This window comes from Monodelphis domestica, chromosome 4, assembly GCF_027887165.1.
Source record: "Monodelphis domestica isolate mMonDom1 chromosome 4, mMonDom1.pri, whole genome shotgun sequence".
NCBI lineage: Eukaryota > Metazoa > Chordata > Mammalia > Didelphimorphia > Didelphidae > Monodelphis > Monodelphis domestica.
In genome coordinates this window covers 312,203,945-312,218,731 of record NC_077230.1, presented here as the reverse complement: position 1 = coordinate 312,218,731, position 14,787 = coordinate 312,203,945, and the positions used below count along the sequence as shown (strand labels likewise).

Below are 14,787 nucleotides of genomic sequence, written 5' to 3'. Positions count from 1 at the left end.
TTCCTAAATGTGGGGGCTTACCCAGGGTCAGAAGGGCCAGGTCTTTTGGTAAGATTTGGATCTACTTTTGGTGAGTTTGAGGTCCTTCTCAGAGGAAATTCCAAAGATGAGCACTCAGTGAATCTGAGTAGTTCAGCTGGAAGGGCCAATGGAGCCTGGAGTCCAAATTCTCAGTCTTCAGAGGTGCCAAGATTATAAGAAAAAAATATGGAAACAAATCTTCTGAGCAAATTGACTTTCTTATGGCAGAAAGTATCTAAAGCCAAGAACACTGATGGCAATATGCTCGTGAGACATGCAGAGTCAATGAGTCTGCATTCATTCTCAGTATAGTCTGAGACCTTGAATTTGTAGACAAATATTTATAGTATGCAAAGGAGTTTAATATTAAGATATCTGCCCTAGGTGATGGCAAGTGGGAAAAAAAAGAGGAAAAGGCCATTTACAGCCTTCTTACCAGGTTTGTAGTTAGGTGCCCTTGTATCAGCTTTTGTGGTTAGGGTTTCTTTACTAAGTCTTGTCTTATAACATGTCCCAGATACTGAGGCAAAGTACCTGAGTCCAGAGCATATCGTAAGGCTATTTAATGATATTTTACATATTCACTATCATTAACATATAATTCAATCATAATTCTATGATTAATATCTTTCCTATAATTCATGCTATGATTATTGATCATTATACTCAGTTTTTCAATCAGCTCATAACTGGATATATCAATTACTATTAAGATAACAGCTACAACTTTACAAAATAATCAGATCAGTGAACATGAAAGATTAAAAAGTAGTTAGTACCCAACTATTTGACCCTGGGCAAGTCACTGAACCCCCATTGCCTAGCCCTTACCACTCTTCAGACTTGGAACTAATCCATTGTATTGATCCAAGTCCGAAAGTAAGGGTTTAAAAAAAAGTAGTTAGTAACAATTATTTTCACACATGCTGTTTATTTTTTCTCTGTGATAGGAATTTGAATATTACCAACTTTTATGTGTGATCTTTCTTTACTGGAATATAAGCTCCTTGAGGCTAGCATTTGTATTTCTAGTTCTTAGCACATCTTAAACATAGTAAACATCTATTAAATGATTCTTGTCTTACTAATTTGACTTGAGAAATGTAAATGAAATGTGATATAGAATGAAATCTATTTTAAAAGCTGATAAAATAATTGTTTCTTACATAATAAGTAGTTATTTCAAATAGTCAGATGATTTTTTAAAAGTCACATATATAGTTATTGTTGTTGTTCAATCATTATTTCAGTAATATCTGACCCTTCATGATGGAGTTTTCTTAGAAAAGACACTGAAGTAATTTTCCATTTCAATCGCTAGTTCATTTTAAGATGAAGAAACTCAGGCAAACAGGGTTAAGTGACTTGCTGAGAGGCACATATCTAGTGTCTGAGGCCATGATGAATTTTCCTGATTCCAGACCTATCACTCCATCATCTATACCTGCCCCAACACATGTAGTAAATCTTTGTAATTTAATGAGGATTCCACTTTTGATTAAGTATTTTTCCATGTTTTTAATGAAATTCTTGTACAGTCACACTTTTCCATACCAATTATATTTTGGAACAATGTCATTTTCTAAAATGCTTGCATTATCATTTTATTGGTATTTGTAGGATTCAGAAATGATTTTTGGTTTCCTAATGTTTTGTTTACCCTTATTCTACATTATTTTCTCAGCCTTCATTATCCTTCAAATATTGGCAGACCAAAATAAAGAAACATGAATGTTGTTGTTAACCCTATATCAATTACTGGCAGTAATGATTGTGAAAAGAAGTAATAATATTAATGAATCAGTTTTGAGTACCTCACCCTGAAAATATATTAGGCAAGATGAGTGAACAATAAGAGTGATGAGTGCTTGTGCTTAGTTCTATATCATAGATTTCTACCTTTTAAAATGAGGTCAAATATGAAGAGGGGAGAAAATGGGATATAATAAAAATGACCACCAAAAATGAAGCTCTAAAAGAATTTTCATAGAAAGTGCTGTCAGATAAAAAATGAAAATAAACTCTATATCCATTCATCAACAGGAGCATATTAGAAGTCATTTTCTACCTATAAGTCACAGAATAGGAGAAAAAAGGAAAAGCATGTGGTAGGGAGTATTTAAGGGAAGGTTTTAGTGGGAAAGTTTCTATGATGATGACTTGATTTTTAATTACAATACAAATATCTAAATTCATACTAAGAATAAAATGTCATCACATGAAAATAATTTAGTTCTGGTATAATTTAATATTGTTTTGAGGAAAAAATTAAAGATAAGTCAGTTCTATACAAGAGTTAGAGAGGATATTTTTAATGTCATTCAGATATGCAAAGCAAATTTTTTCAAATACAAAGATGTGAATAACATACATTATGATTCATTATTTTTATTTGTATGTCTATCTCTTCAAGAAATATTTGGCAAAAAAAGTTTAATAATTCATTGTTGAGTGATTTATTTTTTCCCCTTTCTTTCAGGTGCCTCCAATACTCCTTGATAAGCAGTTCTCTGAATTCACACCAGATATCACACCAATAATTTTGGCAGCCCATACAAATAATTATGAGATAATAAAACTCTTAGTCCAGAAAGGTGTTTCTGTACCTAGACCTCATGAAGTTCGCTGTAATTGTGTTGAATGTGTCTCCAGTTCAGATGTAGACAGCCTCCGTCATTCTCGTTCTAGATTAAATATATACAAAGCCTTGGCAAGTCCATCTCTGATTGCATTGTCAAGTGAGGATCCATTTCTCACAGCTTTTCAACTCAGTTGGGAGCTTCAAGAACTGAGCAAAGTGGAAAATGAATTTAAGTCTGAATATGAAGAACTATCCCGACAGTGCAAACAATTTGCTAAGGACCTTCTGGATCAGACCAGGAGTTCCAGGGAGTTGGAAATCATCCTGAATTATAGAGATGATAACAGCTTGATAGAAGAACAAAGTGGAAATGATCTTGCAAGACTCAAGTTGGCTATAAAGTACCGACAAAAAGAGGTAAGTGCTAGTGCACAATATTTAGTAACAGATTTTACCTTTTAGTTCCCTAAAGTGTTTAACAGAAGCAAATTGTTACCCAGGAGAATTGTGTGTGTGTGTGTGTGTGTGTGTGTGTGTGTGTGTGTGTGTGTTTATGGCTTTTCTTTCTAAATTTAATTGTTCAACACCATTAGGGTTGATTTAAAGTTACAGGAGTAACTAACTAGCCCTTAAGGTCAGGCATTATGCTGGTATCAAAAAGTCTCATTCTTTCTCTTGTTATTATTAGTCAGTGTCAAATTCTGGCATCAACTTTAGGATGGAACTTTGTTGTGATCATTGAAAAGCCTGATATATTTCAAGTGATTAAAGGAATACAGTTCTGCCTCCCTACTCTTATTTTTTTGATCTGTCTTAAGAATATAGAATAGGAAAATGGATAGAAAATTGATTGCTCTTTTAAGCCATCTCCATGTCTTAAAATCAGTTTTTCTTTTGAGTTCTGGATATTGTTCAAATTATCAAACTTTTAATTGATTATCATTATTTTGATTTCATTATTTATTTTTTAGCTACCATCCTCTTTGAAAAGTATAGCATTCTTATTTGAGGTTTTAGGTAAATTCTCAAAGACCTAGTTACCACTGTTACATGGCTATGTGCTACTGTTTACTAGATAGCCAACTCACTTGGAATAAGATAAATATGAAACTCAAAATGACCAGAAAAATAACATATAGCTTATATAAAAATCTCATGAAATTAAAATACAGAATTTCTCACTTCGCTAGTCAAAAATGAACCTAAATATTAAATGTAGCAAAGGAAATGAAAAGGAAATAAGACTATGCTTTAATGTTCAATAAATAAATTTTAAGGGGTATCATTGGACTCTAGTTAGCTTGACTGTGTTCACTCTACTTATAGTTGTTCAGTTATTTCAGTCATATCAAACTCTTCTTGACTCCATTTGTAGTTTTCTTGGCAATGATATTGGAGTGGTTCACCATTTCTTTCTCTAGCTCATTTTATAGATGAGAAACTGAGGCAAACATGATTAAGTGACTTGCCCAGGATTATGACTAAGGAAATGTCTGAAGCCAGATTTGAAGTCACAAAGATAGGTCCTCCTAATTATAAGCCTCGTATTCTATCCACTGCTATACCTAGCTTCTCTTGCTCTATTCATGCCTACTGTATTTTATCTACTGTCAGCTATGCTTAGCTACCAAATCTTAGAGTCTTATCTCTTTTCACCTATCATTATTAGTCATGATGTCTTTAATTCAGTTGGTTTTATGTTTTCCTTATTCAGCTGTCTTTTGGTCATGTATATTATTTTCATGGAACAGATCACTATTAGAATAGGCAAAATCAGTCCTATATAGCACCCAAGGGAAAAAAAAAAACCACCATCTTGAAGGATAACATTCTCCCAAAGTCATAATTATTTCTAGTACATGATATCATTTGCATCTGTTTTAGCTAGTCCCAGTGACACTTTTTAGCCCATCACTGTAATTGACAATAAATGATTCAGCAAGATGACTTTTTTAAAAAGGTCAGGTGCATATATATATATATACAGATAACATTTATTAATTAATTAATCTATTTATTATGAAATAAGATTTATTTTGAAATCTATATGCATATTTAATGTATAGATAACACAAATATGAATCCAATGATATATTTTAAAATAGCATAGAATTTTGATTGGGAATCAAGAAATCTCAGTTCTTTCTAGGCAACTGGGGGGTACTCTGGATAATGCTGTGAATCTGGAGATATGGAGATAAGTTAAAATGCAGTCTGTGAATTTTAGATTTACTTCACCCTGCTTATTCTAGCAATCAGGAATATATACACCCCTACTTAAGGATGAAGTGTTGAGGAGGATAGCCTATGACAGACATGTGCTAGCAAGTGACAAATAAGAAACAACTGACAGACCCCCTGGGCTGTCCTAAGTCAAGCTTAAGCTACCATTTGTACATGTGAGATGCAGGAAATGATGTAAAAAAGAATCTATATATTCATGTCACTTCCTCTTGCTGCACCCTTCTTGTAGAGAGGAGGCTCTGACTTTTTTGGGGGGCAGAGGCATTAGGCTCTGGGTCTCTCTCTGGGCTCTCTCTCTCAGAGACATTGGGTTCGGCAGTGGTGTGGCTGGTGGCAGCATGCTGGGCTTCTTGGTATCTTGGCATCTTGGAGTGCCCATCAATCTTGTCTGGGTTTGGCTGTGAGTGTCCTTGGTGCAATGACTGGGAGAAACTCAATAGTGCGGGTCAGGTGAGGCGTCTTCCCTGAGCTCTCTCGGAGTTTAGGCTGATCCTTTTTTTTTGTCCTTTACCTTTCCTAAAACGCTATCCTCCTAGGAGGCCCCTCATCTCGGAGGAGGCCTTATGGCTAGAAGCCGAGCTAGATTAAATCTTGGAGGAAGCCTCATGGCTGAGGTCTCTGAACTCCCCTTCATTTAGGGTAGGCCAGAGAAATCTTATACCCCTTTCTCTCTCTTCTTCTTCTTAATTCCTTCCCTCTATATTAACTAAACCACCATAAAATTCCCAAATTGACTTGAGTATTTTTATTGGGATTTGAATTAAGCCCTGGCGACTATTAGTATAATATATTAGTCAAAAACCCCTAAATTTACCCCTTACAATTCTCACTTACTAGATATGTAATTCTAGGCAAGTCTCTTAAAATGTTTACTTCAGTTTCCCTGATCTGCAAAATAAGTATACTTATACCACCTACCTCCCGTGATTTAATGATACAATACTTGTAAAGTGCTCTATAAACTTTTAAAGTGTGAGATAAATGCTAGCAAATTAGCTATTCAATTTGTGCCTCTCCCTTATTTAAAGGTAGGAATTTGTACAAATCAATTCACCTGTACAGGCCTTAGCTTCCTACTCTGTAAAATAAGGAAATTTAAGTCAGGTGACATCAAACTTCCAGTCCACCTAAGCAAAACAACAAAATGGAGGAATAGGAATTTTTCCTTATGACCATGACCTCTCAAGTTCTCAAAAATAGAAAAAAATTACACATCAGCATAAAGTAACTACAGGCATTTTGGCAATGGAGACACCTAGAATCCAAAATGTTGAAAAAAATTACCTGACCCAGTGAAAAAATTCACTGACCCTGAGCTTACACAGAGTCCTCCCCCATGTCCAATATTACTGGCAGTAAGGCTGCCCTAGTAGGACCATGGACCCAACATAGGATTACAGCAAAACCTATCCCCAAATCCTGGCTTCCAGTGCCATGGTGATCTCAACTTCAGCCTCCAGATATTTGTCTGGACCATAAACAGAAAGCCAGAAATCTGGGCCAGAAAATTATAGGGAGTTGGACAAGCTATTGTGTGTGAGAGGAGTTGTACAGTATCCTAGGAAGCCTGAAGAGAAGAGTACAATGTCCAGTTTGGGTAGTTCTGATCCCTCAAAAGTCAATTAGGGCATAGACATAGGCTGGTGAACTGTGAATTGCTCAGCTGGGAAGAGACCAAGACCTTTGAGATGCAACCCCTAATGAAACCACCATCAGAGAGCACATCATCAGAGAGTGAGTAAGGAAAAATAGGAGGGGAGAGAAGACCAAAATTTTGAAATCTCTCAGGAAGAAGATAACTCTGAAAGCTTTTTTGCAATTAGATAAATCAACAGGGAAAATTGATAACAGAAGGAAATATAGTCTTCAGATCTAGCAAACAAGTTCAGACATGGGAAATGATTTAATACTTAATGAGACATAGAAACAATATGTTATTCTTAAGTGGTAGAAAAGAGAACTATGAGGGCAGAATTTTGGCCTGCACAGCAAACATAATGGAAAAAATAGGAAGAATGATTAAGAATGCAAAAATATAGAAGTGAATGACAATCTTGAAGAAGATAAAGCAAAACACAATAACATTGAAAGAAAATATGTTCACTATGCAAGAAAAATATACTAATCTTGAAGACAGTAGGTGTATAGACAACTTAAGAAAATGACAGAACAAAAAACCTTAACATATAATTATACAAGACAACTGACTAGAATTTCTAAACATAGAAAATGTAATTCCAAATGAAAGACTTCTGAGATGATTTCCTGAAAAAAAATGCAGCAAGGTAAATTTTAAGACACAAGTTCAATTTAATAATTCATTTCAGACACCACAAATTCTACAAGTGATCAGGAGAAAGTCCTTCAAATATATTCCAATATATTCTAAATATTTAAAAATTTTGAATAACAAAAATCTATTCTGCCCCTGCTAGAAAACTTGTGAGGGAATAAGATTCTAAGGAGCAATGGCAATTATAATACAATGTTAAATAATAATGCTGATAGTAGACATCCTTGTTTCACACCTGATTTTATTGGTAAGGGGGTGAGAAAGGAAACTTTAATGGAACAAACCAATTAATTTTTTAAAATACTGTACAGGTTAAAACAAAGAACAATGGCCCCAAATTACCTAAATATCCAAGATTACCCATATATGAAAAAGATGTATGTGTAATAATAAATAAGAGTTTGAGGCATTTTTAGAAAGAAAACTGAACTGAAGAGATAATTTGCTTCTCAAATACCCCAAATAACAGAAACAACTTGAATAAAAGTAGGAGACATTCCTAGCCGATCCTTTGGAAGTGAGAGGTCCATATGTATTATATAATTAATGTGTTTTCAGATGTTTTTACTGTATTAATCAGTTGGGCTGATAATTTTCCTCTCTAAAAATATTATCTGTTGCCTGAGATAACTCACTGAGAGAAAGCTACCTGGGATAATTATGATAACATAGGGAGCAGAAGATATTAATTAAAAACTTATTTGGAAATAGATTATGACTAAAGTTTCTTTTAGTTCTTTTATTCTGAGATTACCTGGCCTTTCTCCACAAAATAAACAAAACATTACATAGGATATGAAACTCTTGCTATGTCTGATTTAGCATTAGTAATATGAGTCAATTTAATTCAGCAACTATTTATTAAGCACCAAACCGGCCTAAAGCATAATGCAGAAACTTGGTTTACAAATGTAAGGCAGAACCATTGACTGTTACCAGAAGCTGATAGTCTAATGATGGTGGAGTTGGAGGTTGGGAGAGAGTAGTCAATTTATTGAATGTAGAGTAAGGTTTTTAGAATTAATAAGTGAAATTCAGAATTTATATATAATTTTTAGGTAGAAAATTACCAACTAATTCAATATTTATAACTATTTTTTAATATTGGGAAACAAATTTGGGTATAGTAGTTCTATGATCTACATTTAGTTAAAACATACTCTATGTATGTATGTAGTAAATTAAATGGTAGTCAAACCAAAACATTAAACAGAAGAGAAATAAACCAAAATAATCCATTGTTCATCCCCCAAATGAGCTGTATATTTTATATACCCAATTTGTACTCACATCTTTCCTAACAGTAGTCTTCAGTGATTACAGGTTCACATCTAATTTACCTTCACTGCTTTCATAAAGTTAATTTCAGAATAACAGAAAGAAAAAATTCATAAATTCTGATATAATATCATATTAAAGGCTTTCTACAAATTAGAGGTTTGCATGAAGTTCATTTAATTTAAGCTTTGAATTTTTCTTCAGAGATCTAAGAAATACCTCTCAGTATATTCAGATTTCAAGGGCTTTTAGATAGCAGAATGGAGAGAGTACTGGGCTGAGAGTCAGGAAAACTCATTGTTATGAATTCAAATCTGGCCTCATATATTTATTAGCTGTGAAACCCTTGGCAAATAAATTAATGCTGTTTGCCTCAGATTCTTCCCTCTGTGAAAAGAGCTGAAGGAGAAACAGTAAATCATTCCAGTTCCAGTCTTTTTTTTAATATTATTTTATTTGGTCATTTTCAAACATTATTCCTTGGAAACAAAGATCATTTTCTTTTCCTCCCACCCCTCCCATTGGTGATGCATGATTCCATTGAGTATCACATGTGTCCTTGATTCGAACCCATTTCCATGTTGTTGTGCATTAGGGTGTTCATTTAGAGTCTCTCCTCAGTAATGTCCCCTCAACCCCTGTAGTCAAGCAGTTGCATTTCCTTGGTGTTTTTACTCCCACAATTTATCCTCTGCTTGTGGATAGTGTTTTTTCTCCTAGATTACTGCAGAATGTTCAGGGACGTTGTATTGACACTAATGGAGAAGTCCATTACGTTTGATTGTACCACAGTGTATCAGTCTCTGTGTACAATGTTTTCCTGGTTCTGCTCCTTTTGCTCTGCATCACTTCCTGGAGGTTGTTCTAATCTCCATGGAATTCCTCCACTTTATTATTCCTTTTAGCACAATAGTATTCCATCACCAACATATACCACAATGTGTTCAGTCATTCCCCAATTGAAGGGCATCCCCTCATTTTCCAATTTTTGGCCACCACAAAGAGTGCAGCTATGAATATTCTTGTACAAGTCTTTTTCCTTATTATCTCTTTGGGGTACAAACCCAGCAGTGCTATGGCTGGATCAAAGGGCAGACAGTCTTTTATCGACTTTTGGGCATAGTTCCAAATTGCCCTCCACAATGGTTGGATCAGTTCACAACTCCACCAGCAATGAATTAATGTCCCTACTTTGCCACATCCCCTCCAGCATTCACTACTTTCCTTTGCTGTTATGTTAGCCAAGCTGCTAGGTGTGAGGTGATACCTCAGAGTTGTTTTGATTTGCATCTCTCTGATTATCAGAGATTTAGAGCACTTTTTCATGTGCTTATTAATAGTTTTGATTTCTTTGTTTGAAAACTGACTGTTCATGTCCCTTGCCCATTTATCAATTGGAGAATGGCTTGATTTTTTGTACAATTGATTTAGCTCTTTATAAATTTGAGTAATTAGACCTTTGTCAGAGGTTTTTGTTATGATGACTGTTTCCCAATGTGTTGCTTTCCTTCTGATTTTAGTTACATTGGTTTTGTTTGTACAAAAACTTTTTAATTTGATGTAATCAAAATTGTTTATTTTACATTTTGTGATTCTTTCTATGTCTTGCTTGGTTTTAAAATCTTTCCCTTCCCAAAGGTCTGACATGTATACTCTTCTGTGTTCACCTAATTTAACTTATAGTAAATTAGTTTCCTTTTTTATGTTCAAGTCATTCACCCATTCTGGTGTAGATTGTGAGGTGTTGATCCAAATCTAATCTCTCCCACACTGTCTTCCAGTTTTCACAGCAGTTTTTGTCAAATAGTGGGATTTGTCCCAGAAGCTGGGGTCTTTGCATTTGTCATATACTGTCTTGCTGAGGTCACTTACCCCAAGTCTATTCCACTGATCCTCCTTTCTGTCTCTTAGACAGTACCAAATTGTTTTGATGACCACTGCTTTATAATAGAGTTTGAGATCTGGGATTGCAAGGCCACCTTCCTTTGTATTTTTTTTTCATTATTTTCCTAGATATCCTTGATCCTTTGTTATTCCAAATGAACTTTGTTATGGTTTTTTCTAAATCAATAAAAAATTTTGGAAGTTCAATGGGTATAGCACTAAATAGATAAATAAGTTTGGGTAGGATGGTCATTTTTATTATATTGGCTCGTCCTACCCAGGAGCAGTTGATGTTTTTCCAATTGCTCTGGTCTTTTTTTAGTTGTGTGGAGAGTGTTTTGTAGTTGTGTTCTTATAGTTCCTGTGTTTGTCTCAGGAGATAGATTCCTAAGTATTTTATTTTGTCTAAGGTGATTTTGAATGGGATTTCTCTTTCTAATTCTTGCTGTTGAGTTGTGTTGAAAATATATAGAAATGCTGATGACTTATGTGGATTTATTTTGTATCCTGCAACTTTGCTAAAGTTGTTGATTATTTCCACTAGCGTTTTAGTTGATTCTCTAGGATTCTTTAAGTAGACAATCATATCATTCGCAAAGAGCGATAACTTGATCTCCTCATTACCTATTTTAATGCCTTCGATTTCTTTTTCTTCTCTAATTGCTACTGCTAGTGTTTCTAGTACAATGTCAAATAGTAGAGGTGATAATGGGCATCCTTGTTTCACTCCTAATCTTATTGGCAATGCATCTATTTTATCCCCATTGCAGATGATGTTAGCTGACGGTTTTAGATATAGGCTGTTTATTATTTTTAAAAATGACCCTTCTATTCTTATGCTTTCTAGTGTTTATAATAGGAATGAGTGTTGTATTTTATCATAGGCTTTTTCTGCATCTATTGAGATAGTCATGTGATTTTTGTTGGTTTGCTTGTTGATATGGTCAATTATGTGGATGGTTTTCCTATATTGAACCAGCCCTGCATTCCTGGTATAAATCCTACTTGATCATAGTGAATGATCCTCCTGATCATTTGCTGGAGTCTTTTTGCTAGTAACCTATTTAAGATTTTTGCATCTATTTTCATTAGGGAAATTGGTCTATAGTTTTCTTTCTCCATTTTTGACCTGCCTGGCTTTGGAATCAGTACCATGTTTGTCTTATTAAAGGAATTTGATAGAACACCCTTTTTGATTATTATGTCAAATAGTTTGTATAATATTGGGATTGCCAGTTCTTTGAATGTTTGATAGAATTCACTTGTGAATCCATCAGGTCCTGGGGATTTTTCTTAGGGAGATCTTTGATGGCCTGTTGGATTTCTTTTTTCTGATATGGGATTGTTTAAGAATTCTTTCTTTTTCTGTTAGTCTAGGCAATTTATATTTTTGCATATATTCATGCATATTGCCTAGATTGGTATATTTATTGCCATATAATTGGAAAAAGTAATTTTTATTGATTACCTTAATTTCCTCTTCATTTGAGGTGATGTCCCCCTTTTCATCTTTGATGCTGTTAATTTGCTTTTCTTCTTTCCTTTTTTTAATTAGATTGACCAGTACTTTGTCTATTTGGTTTGTTTTTTCAAAGTACCAGGTTCTAGTCTTATTTATTAGTTCAATAGTTCTATCACTTTCGATTTTATTAATTTCTCCCTTAGTTTTTAGGATCTCTAGTTAGGTTTTCTTCTGGGGTTTTTTGAATTTGTTTGCTTTCAAGTTTTTTTATTTGCATTTCCAATTCATTGATCTCTGCCCTCCCTAATTTGTTAATATATGCACTCAGGGATATGAATTTTACTCTGAATCTTTTGCTTTGACTGCATCCCATAGGGTTTGAAAGGATGTCTCACCATTGTCATTTTCCTCAATGAAATTATTAATTGTTTCTATGATTTGTTCTCTAACTAACCGATTTTGGAGCATCATATTATTTAATTTCCAATTGATTTTTGAATTGCTCTCCATGTACCCTTACTGATCATTATTTTTATTGCCTTATGATCTGAAAAGGTTGCATTTGTTATTTCTGCTTTTCTGCATTTGTGTGCCATGTTTCTGTGACCTAGTGTATGGTCAATCTTTGTGAATGTGCCATGTGGTGCTGAGAAGAAGGTGAATTCTTTTTGTCCCTATTTATTTTTCTCCATATGTCTATTAACTCTAAATTTTTTAAGATTTCATTCACTTATTTAACCTCTTTCTTATATTTTTTTATTTGATTTTTCTAAATTTGATAGTGGTTGGTTCAGTTCTCCCACTAATATGGTTTTACTGTCTATTTCCTCCTTTAATTCTCCTAGTTTCTCCATTAGAAATTTGGGTGCTATACCATTTGGTGCATGCATGTTGATTAGTGATATTTCCTCATTGTCTATACTCCCTTTTAACAGGATATATTAACCTTCCCTATCCCTTTTAATCAGGTCTATTTTTGCTTTGGCTTTGTCAGATATCATGATTGCAACTCCTGCCTTCTTTCTATCAGTTGAGGCCCAAAATTTAATTCTGACCTTTGAGTATCTACCCGCCTCATGTGTATTTCTTGAAGACAACATATGGTAGGGTTTTGGATTCTAATCCATTCTGCTATTCATCTACGTTTTATGGGTGAGTTCATCCCATTTACGTTCAAAGTTATGATTTTCACTTGTGGATTCTCTGGCATTTTTATATCCTCCCCTAATTCTGACCTTTCTTCTTTAGCTATATCATTTTAAACCACTGATTTACTTTAAATAAGTCCCCCTAGTCCCCTCCCTTGATATGCTTCCTTTTCTAGCCCCTCCCTTTTCATTCACTCCCCCACCCCCTCTTCTTCCCTCCCTTTTTTATGTTCCCCTCCTACCCCCCTTGGTTTTCCCTTCTCACTTACCCTGGATAAGATAGAATTCAAGATCCCAATGGATCTAGATGTTCTTCCCTCTCAGAGTTGATTTCACTGAGAGTAAGGTTCAAGTAAAAACTCTCTTCCTTTCTTTCTCATAGGATAATTCTTCCCCTCCCCTTCCCATGTGTATCTTTGTGTGAGAAAGATTATTCTGTTTAGTTTTTTCTATTTCTTGAAGTATATCTTAGTACCATCAATGATTCCCCTCCCTCCCTTTTTTTTTTCTTTCCATCGCCTTTCTCCATATCTTCTTGATGCCCCAAACTTTCCCTATGGGTGATTATTCTAACTACTCTAATGATGCATACAATTTTTGAGAGTTACACATTACATTTTCCCCACATATTAATTTATATATATAATTTGATATAAATGTAGTCCTTATAGAATAAAGTTTGAATAAAAGAAAAAGATAACATTTTCCTCCTTTTCCCTTTCCTTCATATTTACCATCTCATGTTTCTCTTGCTCTTTGTGTTTGGATGTCAAACTTTCCACAGAGCTCTGGTCTTTTCTTTACAAATACTTGGAAGTCTTCCATTTTGTTGAATGTCCATACTTTCCCTTGGAAGTATATAGTCAGTTTTAATGGATAGCTCATTCTTTGTTGAAGACCCAGATCTCTTGCCTTTCTGAATATCATGTTCTAGGCCTTACAGTCATTCAGAGTGGAAATTGCTTGGTCCTGTGTGACCCTGATTAGCATTCCTTTATATCTAAATTGTCTTTTTCTGGCTGCTTGTAAGATTTTTTTTTTCTTGGAAGCGTTGGAATTTGGCAATTACATTCCTTGGAGTTGTCTTTTGGAGATTTAGTGTAGAGGGTATTCTGTGAACTCTTTCAATGCATATTTTGTCCCTTTTTTCTAGACTCTCTGGGCAGTTTTCTTTGATGATATCATCTATTATGATATTAAGATTACTGTTTATTTCTGGCTTCTCTGGTAGACCAATGTTTCTCAGATTGTCTCTCCTTCCTCTGTTTTCCAGGTCTGTCACTTTGTCAGTGAGATATTTTATGTTATCTTCTAATTCCTTAGTCATTTGACTTTGCTTTATTAATTCTTGCTCTTTTGCAAGATTATTGTCTTCCAGTTGCCTGATTCTGACCTTTAAAGACTGGTTTTCCTTTTCAGTTTGGTCTGTCCTTCTTTTTGATGCTTCTAGCTGTTTCTGCAATTGCATATTTTGGTCCCTCAGATTGCTGAGTTCCTTTTGCATTATTTCCCATTTTTCCTGACAGAAGGCTTCCATCTTTTTGATAACTTCCAATTTAAATTCTTCAAGACCTTGTGGACAATTTCCATTTCTTTTTGAAGGTTTGGAAGGTTTTGGAGCATTTGTTTGTGCTTCCTCTTCTATTTCCTCTGTATTCTATATTTTCTCTCCATAAAATGTGTCCAAAATCACCCCCTTCTTGATTTTTTTGATGTTGGGAGTCTGTTGTTCCTGAGTATTGTTTGCCATCTCTATGTCCCCCCCCCCTCCCTTTCCAGTCAGAAATCTGAGTGAGGAGGGCTTGCTCTCAGTGTAAGGGTTTAATGATCAAGGCTTTAGCCTTGGGCAAATTCTCAGTTCTCTGCAGCTGTGCTG

General features: G+C 34.6%; 1 protein-coding gene across 1 annotated transcript in view; it reads left to right on the top strand.

Annotated features, from left to right (window-relative positions):
- The window catches only part of TRPC4 (transient receptor potential cation channel subfamily C member 4), a 278,282-nt gene that overhangs the window by 122,458 nt on the left and 141,037 nt on the right, over positions 1 to 14,787 (top strand). Inside the window, exon 4 of the mRNA XM_001368047.5 lies at positions 2,501 to 3,019. Coding sequence (XP_001368084.1) covers positions 2,501 to 3,019 — 519 coding nt within the window. The remainder of the gene's footprint in view (positions 1 to 2,500; positions 3,020 to 14,787) is intronic.